At 42.2% G+C, this 13,988-nt stretch overlaps 1 protein-coding gene and 1 long non-coding RNA gene across 5 annotated transcripts in view; one reads left to right on the forward strand and one right to left on the reverse strand.

Moving 5' to 3' along the window:
- Window positions 1–5,648: 5,648 nt before the first annotated feature.
- On the reverse strand, window positions 5,649–8,613 carry fzd8a (frizzled class receptor 8a). The gene has a single exon (XM_077508828.1). It carries the CDS (start codon window positions 8,266–8,268, stop codon window positions 6,526–6,528), a length of 1,743 nt encoding a protein of 580 aa, XP_077364954.1. The 5' UTR covers window positions 8,269–8,613; the 3' UTR covers window positions 5,649–6,525.
- Window positions 8,614–8,952: 339 nt separating this feature from the next.
- The window catches only part of LOC144009231 (uncharacterized), a 231,410-nt gene continuing 226,374 nt past the window's right edge, over window positions 8,953–13,988 (forward strand). For all 4 annotated transcript variants that reach the window (XR_013280864.1, XR_013280866.1, XR_013280865.1 and 1 more), the window contains exons 1-2: window positions 8,953–9,094; window positions 9,350–9,414. This is a non-coding gene — a long non-coding RNA (uncharacterized LOC144009231). The remainder of the gene's footprint in view (window positions 9,095–9,349; window positions 9,415–13,988) is intronic.

The raw sequence follows: 13,988 nt of genomic DNA on the forward strand, positions 1-13,988 counted from the left end.
AAATAATAACATCCACGATGATTCCCCGTACAAGTTGCATTGCTCATCTAAGGACTGCTTGTGAAATTACAAATTTATATGTTTTGATTGTGGGCGGCTGATTAATTAGTCCAAAATTAAAATTTTTTATTTTATTTTATTTTTACTTTACAAAATCATCTCACGGGCCGGATTAAACCCCTTTGCGGGCCTGATCTGGCCCGCGGGCTGCACGTTTGACACCCCTGATATATAAAGTGCTCTGGGTTCAAAGGCCCACTGTAGATGATTATTTTTAAGTGTGCCTCATGATCAGAGAAAATACAGTATACGGTATAGACACAGTAGACTGCAGTCTTGTCCCACCTCACTTCATACGATATGAGTATCGGTATCAGTCTGAAAAAAAGTGGTACTGAAAATCCCATATTGCTATTATTGTTATAATAATCTTATTATCATTGTTATTATTATTGTTATTAACCGCAAACAATTAGATTTTGGAGGAACTAAATATGAACAAAAACTTTGCACACACAAAAATGGCGAAAAATGTCATGATTTAGTTACGAGTAGAAATTTATTGTATTATTTTACAACATAACCTTAATGTGGATTACGCCATCACGGCTTTCTGTTATTTGTGATCTTGAATTATGATTTAGCCGTCGTGGTTGACTGATTGAGTGTTGGTCCTTGGAGAAGCAATTGTGTGTCACTATAGTTGCTTTTGAAAATGTCAAACGTCAAACAGTGCACTATAAAAGTGCAACAACTCACATCAAGCATCGTCCAACACTGCTCATAAAATCCGAATATGCTCCTTGGCTGCAGTTTGTGTTATTATTGATTGATTTTTTCCCCAATTCTGCGGATTATTTTCAGTTTGCAAAGATTGAGCAGAAAGCCAATCACGCGTCACTTTAGCACGACGCACACTAATGCGCGGCGTCAAGCAAATGTAGAAATCGGACGAAATCACTCGTGCGCTTCATTTTTCAACGTAATGGCCGCCGCATTAGCAGCTGCTAGTCGTCGCCTTAAAGTCATTTATTACCACCTATGTTATCCTAGTCTGCCATTTTACTACCATAGCGCTATAAATCAGAGGGGGCAAGAAGGCCCCCCCACCGTCATGCCTGCTTCTGGAGAGAAATATGAGGCAATGCGGAAGCTCATGTAAAACCCAAATTCTGACAGTAGCAAAAAGGTGCTCCAATAAAATCTGAAAGTGAAACTTTCGTACCAATGTGGATGCAGTTCTTAGTGTGTCATATTCGACACTTTTTCTGCCTCATTATTTTCTAATTTAATAAAAATGTGATTTGATTTATCTGGGTTCGAACCAGGCATGGTTGGACATTGCGGTGCTGGCTTGATGAATCAAAGCCTTGCGTTACAAAAGGAATAAATTCATAAAATGGATTTGAAAATATAGCCTGTGCTGATACTCAATTTCTCTTTATATGACATCTCATTTTGAATGGAAAGCGGGTGCACATATAAAAAAAAAAAAAAGGAAAGCGGGTGCACACTTCCTCTATTACTAACATATGTAACGAGCAAGCTTCAGGTACATCGCCACCGTTTGCGAGTAAGCTCCATTTGGCATTGTAAGTCAATGGACTACTGTATTATGCTGAGGTTCTGATACCATTAAGAGTAAGCGTAGTCCGTCAGAAGTCAAAGGACACCACGATCATAAAGCGTATACTCCAATAAGTTTCTGTATTTATAGTGACAGCTCGTCACTCTTTTTCAAGGCCAAGCAACATTGCTACAAATAGAGCCCGGCAAGGACCACGATTGCCCTCCGGGATGTCAGCTATGGTTTCACTTTGATCAAAGCACAGATTTTTAGGGTCAGACCCCCACCGTCTCGCAGAATGCAAACAGTCACCTCAGCCGAAGTGAGCGGCGCGTTTGGCAGCCTCACCTGCTTCATGCCGACATGGGCGGAGCCCCCCGTAGTAAATCAGTGGCTCGCGCGCGCTTCATTCAGCCTGGAGAGTCGTCTTTGTGTAAGATGATCTCTGCTGATCTTTGGATGCTTTTGGAAGGTGATAACACACAAAAAAAAAAGCTTCAGGCCTCCTCGAACTCGCCTATCTTCACAATGCTCGGCCCTTTGACTCACACAGGACGGGAGCGACCACGGGGTGTTTTCTTCAGACCATCACAGGTGTTGCTATGCCGCACCTTCTTGTGCTTCATGGGAACGGTTGGAAAATTCGCGTTCAAAAGTTTAGCGGTCAAAATGGAGTCAAATTGAAGCCATTTTTGGCTCACCTTGAAATTTTGGCCACCCCGGCCCAACACAGTTCTGCTACTGATATTGACTGATGTTGGTTCAGTTTTCTGTCTGTATTCCAATTGGATTCATGGATGAGATTAATTGTAGGCCAGTCTCCTGGACTGGAATCAAATTCAGGAAAATTGTCATTAAAAAGCACTGCATTGGCCCCAAAAGACGCCGGCCCACCAGGCATCTGCCCTGTACGCCGGATGGCCAGTCCAGCTCTGGGACCAATAATGCACATTTGCCTTCATACTTACAGTTTTTCCATTTGACTGTGTTGCGTTAATGGCCTATAGGTGTTTTAATTCGCACGTTTACGGTAATTATCCTGCTCAATTATTTTGAGAACGTCTTAACAGCTGTTTAATCTTTTTGTTCAGTTGTAACTTGAGTTTTTCACCTGTGATGTGCAAAAATGGAACGTACTGTATATAATAATTTAAGAAATTTCAGCTTTTTTTTTTTTTTTGCACTTTATTTTTTGTCATATATTCCAATGTTTTTTTATGGAATTTTAGCATTGTGTTGTCCTCTAGAAACACAAAATGTGAAATACACAATGAATTTTACACTTGAAATTTCAGCTGCTCTTTGGTATTGTACAAATTTTTCACGCCAGTGTTTTGTCATAACTTATATTACACTTTCTTGTAATAAATTGCAACAAATCTCAACCAAAGATGCCGTTTTGCCTTTGAGTTCATCAGCGTATCCTTCATTTTAAATCTGGCTGTGAAGGGTGTTTCTGTTGTATTGCTTATTCTTTTTCTTTTCTTTTTTTTTTTCTTTTTAATGCAAATCAAACCAGATTAACCTGCTAGGATGCCCCCATTGAAACCCGGCAACAAATACTAGAATGCATTTCCTCGTGTGGAAACAAACTACAGTACAGCTTCTATCCAATTGGGAGGTTTTATTTTTAAACTTAAAAACAATGATTTGCTATGGTGGAAGTGTTATTAACAGACATCATGGAAACGTTGATACTCTGTATCCTATTTTTATGTATTTATTATTATTTTTATTTATTTCTAAATCTGTTTTTGGAGCCAATATTAAAAAGTAGACAAGTATATATTTTATTTATTGTACTCCTAAAAAAAAAAAAAAAAAAAAAGGTGAAGACAAACATGAAATGCTTTGGGCGCAATAATAATAACAAATACAAAAAAAAAACTAAAAAGTGGACGACTTCCTTGTTATGGGACGTGCACGCATCATTCAATAGCAATAGCGCCCTCAGGCGGACAATGTTGTGAACTAGCATTGATAAACTAAAAATAGAAATTCAAAGCATAAACTCAGTACCTGTTTGATCTACATGTTCACATATCAAAAAAGTGCATTACTGTATATAATTAAGTTTGAAAAATATTCCACTTTGACTCATTTCGACACTCTTACCTTAAAACAAGTGAAGCAATTTAAATTGCAAGGATTTCCCACTCCCATTTTGAACACGTGTATTTACTTTTTAATTGTAACATGCAGTTTTTAACATTTTAATCTTGTGCTTTGCCTAAATTAGGGATTGGAGCAGGCAGTATGGTGCACTGTTAGGACCAACAAAAAAAAAAAAAGCTTGTAAGAAGAGCGGGACAACGCCCAAGGAAGACAAAGGCAGGTCAGGATCCTGAACAAATACTATTAGTGAATTTTATTTTAGTTTTTTTTAACCAACTGATGTCAGTTGGTCATGCTAAGCATTGAAAAGGTTGAGAAATTGTGCTCCATTTGTATTTCTTTTCAAGTTAAAAAAGGGGAAATAAAGGAAAAATAGTGAGGCCTCAATTAAAAAAAAAAAAAAAAAGATTCAGGAACACCCTTTGAATGTCATGCAGACTATAAGACCCATAAACTCTCTTTATTTTTCCAACATCTGGCATTTCAACAACCCAATTGGGAATAAGCGCCCGAGCTTGGAGGTCAGGAAAGTTCCAACATTAATCTAGAAAGGTCAGCCAACTCAGAGGTCGCTGATATGTGTTTGATTTAGGGTAACAATACACCCACGGAAACTGTGGCCTGCGCCAAAATGTAACCCGGACTCCCACGTTTCAAAACCAAAATGTCGAGAAGAATTAAAGCTGTTTAAATTGTGTTTTTTTGTGCGATTTTAGCCAGTGCAGCTTTTACAACACCCAGCTGCATTTGTCAAATCAGTGTCGGAAGCGCAGTTGCTTGATAATTATAGAGTATGAGCAGCTACAAGACTGTGCATGCTTCTGTGGTGGACAGATAATTTATGGCAATGTTTGCACATGGATATGTGGTTTTACGGCAGAATTAAAAAAAAAAAAATGTAATTATGTTATTTGTCCAGTAGGTGGTAGTAGTTGCTGGTGCTTTATCTGGCTGAGCTGTTGGCGGTAATGGCAGATGTAAACAATGTTCAAGGTGGATGGAAAATGTGAATACTATTCGTGCTAAGATCGTATTGTTTATATAAAGGAAAGTATATAATGATTTAATGAAATGAGGTAAAGATGGACGTTTGAGTTTTGTTGTTTGTTTGTTTTTCACCGCAGAAAAGGTGACTCTTTTCCCGCTCTTCCTGGTTCTCCCCTTACGTCATTTAGCTGTCCCAGGCTTTGCCTGTAACACGAGCTAATCAAAAGCATTTCTAAAGTTACAGTATAAAACCTTGAAGGCTTAATTAAGTCCAAAAACACGATACATTTGTTACCAAAAAAAAAGACCTCAATTAGACGCTCCTAAAATGTGAGATCATGTGAACAGACCACCTGTGGCTCTTTCTTTGCAATTTCACAATCATTCACGTCAAGGCCTCTGCACTCTCTGACACAGCTTGAGCCCGATGGGGAGATGTTTCAATTCAGGCCTGCCGAAAAAAAGAGAAGGAAAAAGAAAAACGCACACACAAGATCCAAGGGCACTGGCAGGTTTCAGTCCTGACGATCGCCCAAGAAGCAAGGGTTCCAAAATGCTCTTTGAATTGTAGAATGCCCATCAAAGCCTCCAAATGGGGACGTTTAGGGGAACCTTGGCACATCAGACGGACACTCCTAACACTCAGCACCTTTATTCGGCGCGGTTGGAAAAGAAAGATCAAAGTTTTCGAGGATGAAAAGGGTCCGTTCCCCGCATTTACACCGCATTCAGCCGGGTCCCCCTTTTTTTTTTTTTTTTTACTAAATTAAGAAAGTGGGCTTCTGCGGGCATGTGAAGAGGACTTGAACAATCATGGAGATTCTCCAACTCAACCCCTGCCTCTAATTACTACTTTCTGATGGTTAAAAGGGATGTCGTCCTTCAAATGATGACCACACACACAAAACCCCCCAGAAGTAATCCATTTTTTTTCAAATTTATCAAATGTTTTATTGTCAAAATAGAAGTCTTTTTTTTTTTGCTCTCCCACAAAAAGACATCTACACTTTTTACAAATTTACAATAGTTATAAACTTTTTTTTATATACATAAATGTACAGTATATAAATACATTTTTGAAATTACAAAATGAATGACCCGTAAAAAAAACAAAAACAAAAATATGGGGCACTGTAGCACCCTATAATGTAATAATTTCTTGAAAACGTAATAGGGCCTAAAAATGTAATAAAATTAGCACTTAACTCAATCAAAAATGTTATAAACCCCAATAATATATATTAAATCATATCCCAGAAGTCTTTGCAGCAGAGACGGTCTCATCAAGTGGGCGGAGCTTACTTTGATTAACTGACCTTGATTTAAATCAGACAGGTTAAAAATGCACTTGAAATCAACTCTGAAATATATCAAACAAAAATTTGACCACCCCAATTTTTGCATTCTCAAAACAAAACCAACATTTTAACACTCCTATTTGTGCTGTGAACGTATATAACAGTCTCAGATCCTCAATTGACAAAATGTAGAACTTTGGACTCAAAATGGAAATAAATATTACATTAGCTGTGAAGTTTTACTTGATAGATTATAGGGTGCTACAGGCACTATTAAGGCTTAATTTAAACCATATTTGACTTGACTGGCACAAGATGGGTAGAAAAATGTTTCATTAAAAAAAAATGCTTTGTTAAGAAGTAATGCCCCCAAAATTGGAGATGAGCTAATTCATATCAACAGGGAGGAATTAAACCTGTGTGAATGCCTGGACATTGTCTCAAAGTTCTCCCCAGCAGCAGTTCATTACAATGCAAATTGCTTAAGACAGGGTGTGATGGGTTATCTCCCAAACAATTAGCAGTCCTCATAAGCTGCTTTTGTTTTGTTTTTTTTGTTTAAACCTGCGACAATGGCATCTGCTTGGGGCAGGACACCGAGCTGGCCGTGCCCGACCTCCACGTCAGGCCCGTGCTCACGTCGCTGTACATGGAGCCGCTGGTGGCTTTGCTCCCCCAGCAGCACCTGGTGCAAAAAGTCCTCCAGGAGTCCAAAGTCTTCCCGGACCAGATCCACACTCCGGATGTGATGCCCACCAGAAGGCACATGAAGTATTTTAACATAAAGACGGCGTAGTCCGGCCTGGTCCGCTCCCTTTCGTGTAAACAGTTGGCGCAGTTGTGGGATATTTCCCAGTACTGCCTGTTGTGCTGCTCGTAGAAGTAACACGCCACGATGATGGTGGCCGGGACCGTGTAGAGCACCGTGAAGACCCCGATTCGAATCATGAGCCGCTCCAGTTTGTCCGTCTTGGTGCCGCCTTGTTTGATGACGTTGCGGATCCGGAACAGGGACACGAATCCGGCCAAAAGGAACATGGTGCCGATGAATAAATAAATCACCAGAGGGGCGAGGACGAACCCGCGTAGGTTGTCCAGGTTCTGGTTGCCCACGTAGCAGATCCCGGCCACCGCGTCCCCGTCCACGGAACTCAGCGCCAGGACCGCTATGGACTTCATGCTGGGGATGAGCCACGCCGCCAGGTGGAAATACTGCGAATAACTGGCGATGGCTTCGTTGCCCCACTTCATCCCGGCCGCCAGGAACCAAGTCAGCGACAGGATGACCCACCAGATGGAGCTGGCCATCCCGAAGAAGTAAATCAACAGGAAGACCACCGTGCACAGCGCCGGTCCCGTCGTCTCGTAGTGGATGTGCTCCACGTCCAGGTCCCGGCCGCAGGCCACCTTCTCGTGGCCGGCGACGAGCCGGACGATGTAGCCCACCGACACGAACATGTAGCAGGCGGAGAGGAAGATGATGGGCCTCTCGGGGTACTTGAAGCGCTCCATGTCGATGAGGAAGGTGGCCACAGTGGCCAGAGTGGACACGAAGCACAGCACCGACCACAATCCGATCCAGAAGGTGGTGAAAGCCCGCTCGTCGTGGGTGAAGTAGGGACTGTGGCACGGCATGGCGCAGTTGCTGATGTAGCCGGTTTTGACGCGGTTGTACAGCGGGTGGCGCTCCGTGTTGACCGCCACCATCGGCTCCAAGCATTTGCAACCGGCGCAAGCCACTGCGGCCGCTTTGTGGAACCGAGGCGGGCTGAGCCGACCTGGCTTCACTTTGGGCGGATTGGACCCCTTCGCCGGGTGATGAGTCGGCTTGGGGAGCGCGGGCGACACGGTGGTGGAGTCGGTGCTGTTGTCGTCCATACAAAGCGTGTCGGAGTTCCCTTGCACCGGAAGCTGGTCGCATTTCATGCGGTCCGGCCACGGGAAGCCGTACTGCCTCATGAGGGGCGCGCAGCCGGCTCGGGCTCTCTCGCACAAGCTCCTGCACGGCGGGAGCGGCTTTTTGTAGTCCTCCAGACAGATCGGCGTGTACATGCTGCACAGGAAGAACTTGAGGTCGGGCGAGCACTGGATCTCCACCAGGGGCCAGAACTGGTGGACTTCCAGTCCCGCTTCTTCCTGCGTGTCGTGGTTGAACTGGTTGGGCATGTAGGTGTAATTATAGCCGATACCTTTGCACAAGGGCACGACTATTTCCTGGCAGGTGATCTCCTTAGCGGTGGTGCAGCTGGATCTGGGCAGGAGGGCGAGGGAGAGGAGCAGGTAAATCCCAAGCAGCTCCATCTCCCGTTTTGCGCGTGCGTTGATCCAAATAAATCCTCCACGGTCAGATTTCACGCGGCGAGCCCATCTCGCGTCTCCGCGGGGCTTGCATGGAGTTGCGAGTGTTTATACTTTTGAATGCAGCAGGAGAAGGCAGCCTTCAGTGCGGCGAGCAAGCAGTCAAGATGGAGGAAGAGGAGAGGAAAGCAGAATCCATCCACCGTCTTCTTCTCTGTAACCTTTCACCAGTCCGTTTAAAAAAAAAACACACACACACAAAAATCCTCGACTCTCAGCAAAACGTGCGTCTTCGCCTTGTCCTTCGCAGAAACGCATTCAGCGCGTTGGCGACCTCTTTATTATTGGTTCTCATGTAAATCAGCGGCGAGCCGACCAAGTGGCGGATATATACACGAGAGGCTGCCGGGGCACGCCCCCAAACGCGCTCCTCCAATCACAGGGCGGCTGGGGCGGGGCTGAGTTCAAGTGATTCAAGGTTGTGCGGAAGTTACTTTGTTGACAGTGGACCACCAATAACAATATTGTTTTAAAAACACAATAATAATAATAATACACACGGTTACATGACTAATTATTATTTTTTAATTCTTATTAATATTATTATTTTTATTGTATTTTTTGAATTTAGTCACCCAAAATGCAGCACGTAAAAGCATGCGTCCCCTCTGTGTGTTGATTGCCAGTTTTCTCAGCTGGTTAATTAGCGCCTGTCCTTGTGAGACGCCGTTTTATTTTTCAAATGAGGTGCTAATGTTTCGTTTAACGCTTGCATAGAGCTCCGCGGGAGGCGTAATTGCGCGAGGCAGAGAGCAAGCAGCGGAGCAAAGTGAGACAGAGGAACTCGTATCTGTGTTAACGCGCTTAGTGCGTGTGACTGATGATCTCTCTGTTGTACTAATTTCTATTTGCTGTTATTTCTGTCATCGCCACTTAATAGTCTGATTTCATAATCTGCCGTTATCTGGTTATCTGCTCGAGTTCAGTCATAGTTGACAGTGACTTTTCATGAAAACAAGTGAACAACTTTGAATGTGAGTCCACATACGTTATGTAACTTGCTGTGTATATTATTTTCTTGCAGTCTCCATCTTGCGTCGCCCCGGTTGATGCTGGTACTTCTTAAGCAAAACATGGGCTGTCAATGAGGTATGCTGACATCTTGCTTGACCGCATGTATAAAGGACGTTCAAACTGATATTTTTGCACAAAATTAGGGTTTACACAATCAGGATTTCCATCCGATCAGTTATCAAGTAGCTTGGGAAAGAAAACACAGATAACCAATAATAAATTGAGTGAAAAACCACGTGTGATTAACACATTCACTGCCAGGCCAGCAAAAAGATTTGACATTGACGTCTTTTTCCGTCAATGGCAGTGAATGAGTTAAATACTGCTGTACAGTTTTGCATTTGATTCTTTAATGTTCATGTCCTAGGTCAGGGGTGGCCAAGTTTAGTCCTCAAGACTATTCAGCCTGTTTTCCACGTCTCCCTCCTTGAGCGCAGGTGAATCTAATGATTGGCTAATCAGAAAGCTTTGCAGAAGCCTAATAACGATCCTGATCATGAATCAGGTGTGTTAGTGGAGAGGAAACATGGAAAACAGGCTGGATTAGGGCTCTCGAGGACCGAACATGGCCACCCCTGTCCATATTTCATATGAATATTTACTCTAACTGACTTTAACACTTCATTAACTCATTCACTCCCAGCCATTTTCACAGAAGCAATCCTGTTCGCTCCCGGCTGTTTTACTGAATTTTGACTGATTTTGCAAGGCCCACAGAAAATTGTGTTCAATTGCTATAAAAGCATGGAACCTATCAAAATAACGATTAAAGTCTCTTCTTTCATCAGGAAAAAAAGTATGTTTCTATCTGTTTACATTTTGCAGCAATTAGCATTAGAAGAGAGATAAGTTTCATCAGTTTTCACAAATCTATTTAAAAGTAATTTAGCTTTTTTTCTACATGGCCCTGGTTGATCTCCTTTGCTCTGCTGCCACCTGCTGGCCGTTTGTGTAATAACTACCATTTCTGCAACCGTTCTTTGCAGTTGAGAGGCTGCATCAAAGCCTTCTGTATGCTCTAGCATAAACAAAAAAACGTATAAATACGTCTTTGGGACACTTAAAACATAAAAAAAAGAAGGTTTTTACACGTTATTGGGAACAAATGAGTTAAGCATTGGTTAGTACTAGACCAGTGGTTCTAGCCTTTTGGAAGGTACTGAACCACACCAGTTTCCTATGTGCATAAAAAAAATAAAAACAAAATATGACTTTGCAGCAACTATAATGAAAACCGCAGAGGCCCCAGAATTGAACCCTGTGGAGCACCATACGTTTGCGTTTTTTTTTTTTTTGCTATATATAATATGAAGGGATTACAATAATAAACAAATCCAATTTACATGTACATTCAGATTCATTTACAGACATAGCAACGTAATGGACCCCTGTGTGTATGTAAAGTCAAATTTCCTGTCTGCTAAGTTATGGTCAAGCACAACAGGCATCGTCCTATGTCGACATTGTGCGTGGAGTTCAAATCGCTGATATTATGTTTGGTTTGCAGCCCGACCTTGAAGACGTGAGGTAGCTATTTTTACAGCCTTGACCCACTGAATGAAAGCAATAGCCCGGAGTTGAGCTCGCTTGGACAGCGCAGCTTGATTAAATGAGCCGAGAGCGCCGTTATTGGCCGCGAGACAAGCGTTCGGCCGGGCTCGATGGGCGCTTTGCACGAGTCGGCTCGAGTGCTTGTTTGGCGCGTGCAGCGACTGGTGTGAAATCTCTCATTATGCTTTTGAAAAGTAAGCGCGGGGCAGCGCGATGACGATACGATATCCGCTCATCTTGCGCCGGGCCTCACGCTGTGAGAGAATATGAGCTTCGCGAAGGATGTGTGACCAATGAATAAAATCCTCAATGAACATCAGGAAGCAAAGTTAATGCGTTGCGTTTAATAATCAAGTCGAGTGTGACCGCTTCCCAGTTTCCGAGACCGCATGAGATGGCGAGTCGCAGATATGCTAATGCAACTTTATCTTGTAAAGGGAAAAAAAGCTTGGAGGAGATTTAGCCAATCTGCCGGACACAATTCCAAGAGCCTCGGTGGCATTTAGCGGGCTCACACTAACCCGGGGCTGCTTGTTAAGACTTCATTAGCCGTGTTTGCTCAGGCCTCTTTTTGCTGCAAAGGGGTGGAGGATGGCTCCCCAGGCTCCAGCCTATAGACACTCCATATGGGGCTTGTTTGCTCATGGCTGGCCCCGGTTAATCACTTTCAGGTGGAGCTGAAGTAGACCAAGCAAGGCGGAGGGGATTTGGGGGAGGGCTTGGACCACCAATACCACCCCACACCCCACCCAGTCCTTGCTGAGGTGACAGAGCGTGGAGCGTGTACCCTGTGAATTAGCTCACCTAGGGCCCATTACTTTAACAAACACGGCCGGCCCCTCCAATCAGCCTACTGCTGGGAGGACAGGCGGCCCCCTGTAAATCCTCCTTTACAGCTGCCGTCCCTCTGTGTAACCAGTTTGTGTGTTTTCAGGAGGAAATCTATTAAGGGAGAGGAACAAGAAGTTAATAAAGCTTTGAAAACGGAACATTTTTTTTCCACCAAGTGTTGAGCAACACTTCTATGATGGTAACTCAAACAGCGGCAGGGAAATTATTCATTTCACTTATATGTTGCAATTCCTTTGCCACTTTTTCAGACCGATACCGTTGATGCTACTGAATAGTCATCAATATTGATACCAGGTACCAATACCACTAGTACTTTTGATTAGAGATGTCCAAATGTGCATATACAGTGACTACTCAAGAGTTGAGTACTCGTACTGGTATTTGTCTGGAAAAAAAGTGGCAACCACCCCTATTTTTTTTATACATAACGTTTCCCCCCAAAAATGACAGAAGACAATTTTAAAGAAAGACCTATATAGTGTACCCCAATATATATTTTTTTCCCTTAAGATTGCATGAAATTAATGGCAATTTTCTATTCTTGTAATTTCTGATTGTAAAACGGTCACAAAAGTGCGGCCGATAATGGTACGGACCGCAGTCGCAAATGGCCTGATACTTCCCCAACCCTTGTAATTCTAGCTTCTTTTTTTTTTTTTTTTTTTTTTTTTATATTATAATTTTTTTCATTATTATAATTGTTTGTTTGTGTCATAATTGTATATTTTTTTTCCATTGTATTTTTTTGTTTGTGAAATTTTCATTATTATAATTCCTTTAAATATATTTTTATTCCATTTTTAAATTATTCTAATTGTTTTTTTTATTTTTTATTATAATTGTTTTTCCATTATTAATTATATATATTTATATATTTCATAATTATAATTGTCTTTTTTTTCATTATTGTAATTGTTTTGTTTTTGTTTGTTAAATTTTTCATTATTATAATTTATTTTAAATATATTTTAATTCCAATTAGAGGTTAGGGAATACAGATAACACGTATCGGTATCGGGCCGATATCCGGCCTTATATCTTCATGCAAATGGAAAATTGCCATTCATTTCATGCAATTTTAAAGAGAAATGCTGTATTGTCATATATAGCCGTTTCTCTTAAATGATCTGTGATTGTTTTGTTTTGGTTTTTTTTTTGGGGGGGGGGCATTGTATATATCAAAAGGACTCGCGGTATCGGTGTTGGTAACTACTCAAGAGTTGAGTACTCTTACTCGTATCAGTCTTAAAAAAAAAAAAAAAGAAAAAAAAAGTGGTATCATACACCTTGTGTTGTATCGAACTTGATAATGTTAAAGGGATATTTGCACAATGCGATCTCCCATACAAGGGTATATTAAACAAAAAAAAAATGTTCCTGCAAAAAAAAAAAAGATTCTTACAACAATCTCGAGACAAGTGATGTACTTTTCACTCACTTGAAAATTAATTAAAACTCAACATTGTCTGCACGCGGGGAATCTGGCCCGCTCTGCCTCGGCCAACGAAACGGACTCGCTTTTGGCCGCCGTCCCTGAGCCAAGCAAAGTGTCTGTGTTAGCCTGCGCGTGCGTGTCCGTGTGTGCGCTATCGTGCGATTGTTTGCCGTTTTTCAGCCATCTGATGCCACAAGAATCTGGCCAAGCTAGCAGGCGTCTGCTTTTTGGCCGCCTTGACGCCTGCTACTTGACACTCCTGACAGATTTATCTCCCCTCTTGTAAAACAGCGTGCAACTTGTTCTCTGCGCTCGGGAAGATTTGCGGAGATTCCGTTTGCTCGGGAAACGCAGACACGCTCGCATACAGAGCTGTGGAATTACATTGTTTAAATGCTGACAAGCATGACAAGCGTCGATGAGGTCATGAGAAGATCTGAGGGTTGAATATTGTAACATAAATATATATTCTTGGTTGTTGAGTTTTCTGGACTTGCCACTGTTTGCTTGGCCATTTGTTGCCCAACATAGTGGGAAAAAAATGTCAACGCTTGATACTTTGTTACATACTTTTAGTTCCAGCAAAGTACTAACTGTATTAATAAATTACTGTGTACCGTAGATCAACTAGGTCAGAACTTTTATTTTTCTATATCTATTTGGTAGCCAGGAAGAAGAGTCAAGCTAAGATAAGAGGAGCCCAAACCAACTAAATTTTCCATTTGGGGGGGGTGGGCGGCCATTTTGTCACTAGCTATCAACTGAACATGACGCCACAGCTGCTTCGGCTCAACTTAACGACCAATCACGG

The sequence above is a fragment of the Festucalex cinctus genome, chromosome 20 (genome assembly GCF_051991245.1).
Source record: "Festucalex cinctus isolate MCC-2025b chromosome 20, RoL_Fcin_1.0, whole genome shotgun sequence".
In the NCBI taxonomy this organism is placed as follows: Eukaryota; Metazoa; Chordata; class Actinopteri; order Syngnathiformes; family Syngnathidae; genus Festucalex; species Festucalex cinctus.

Bases quoted from the DNA above. Each gene is read 5' to 3' on its own strand.
- fzd8a (XM_077508828.1), bottom strand. From the start codon at position 8,268: ATGGAGCTGCTTGGGATTTACCTGCTCCTCTCCCTCGCCCTCCTGCCC.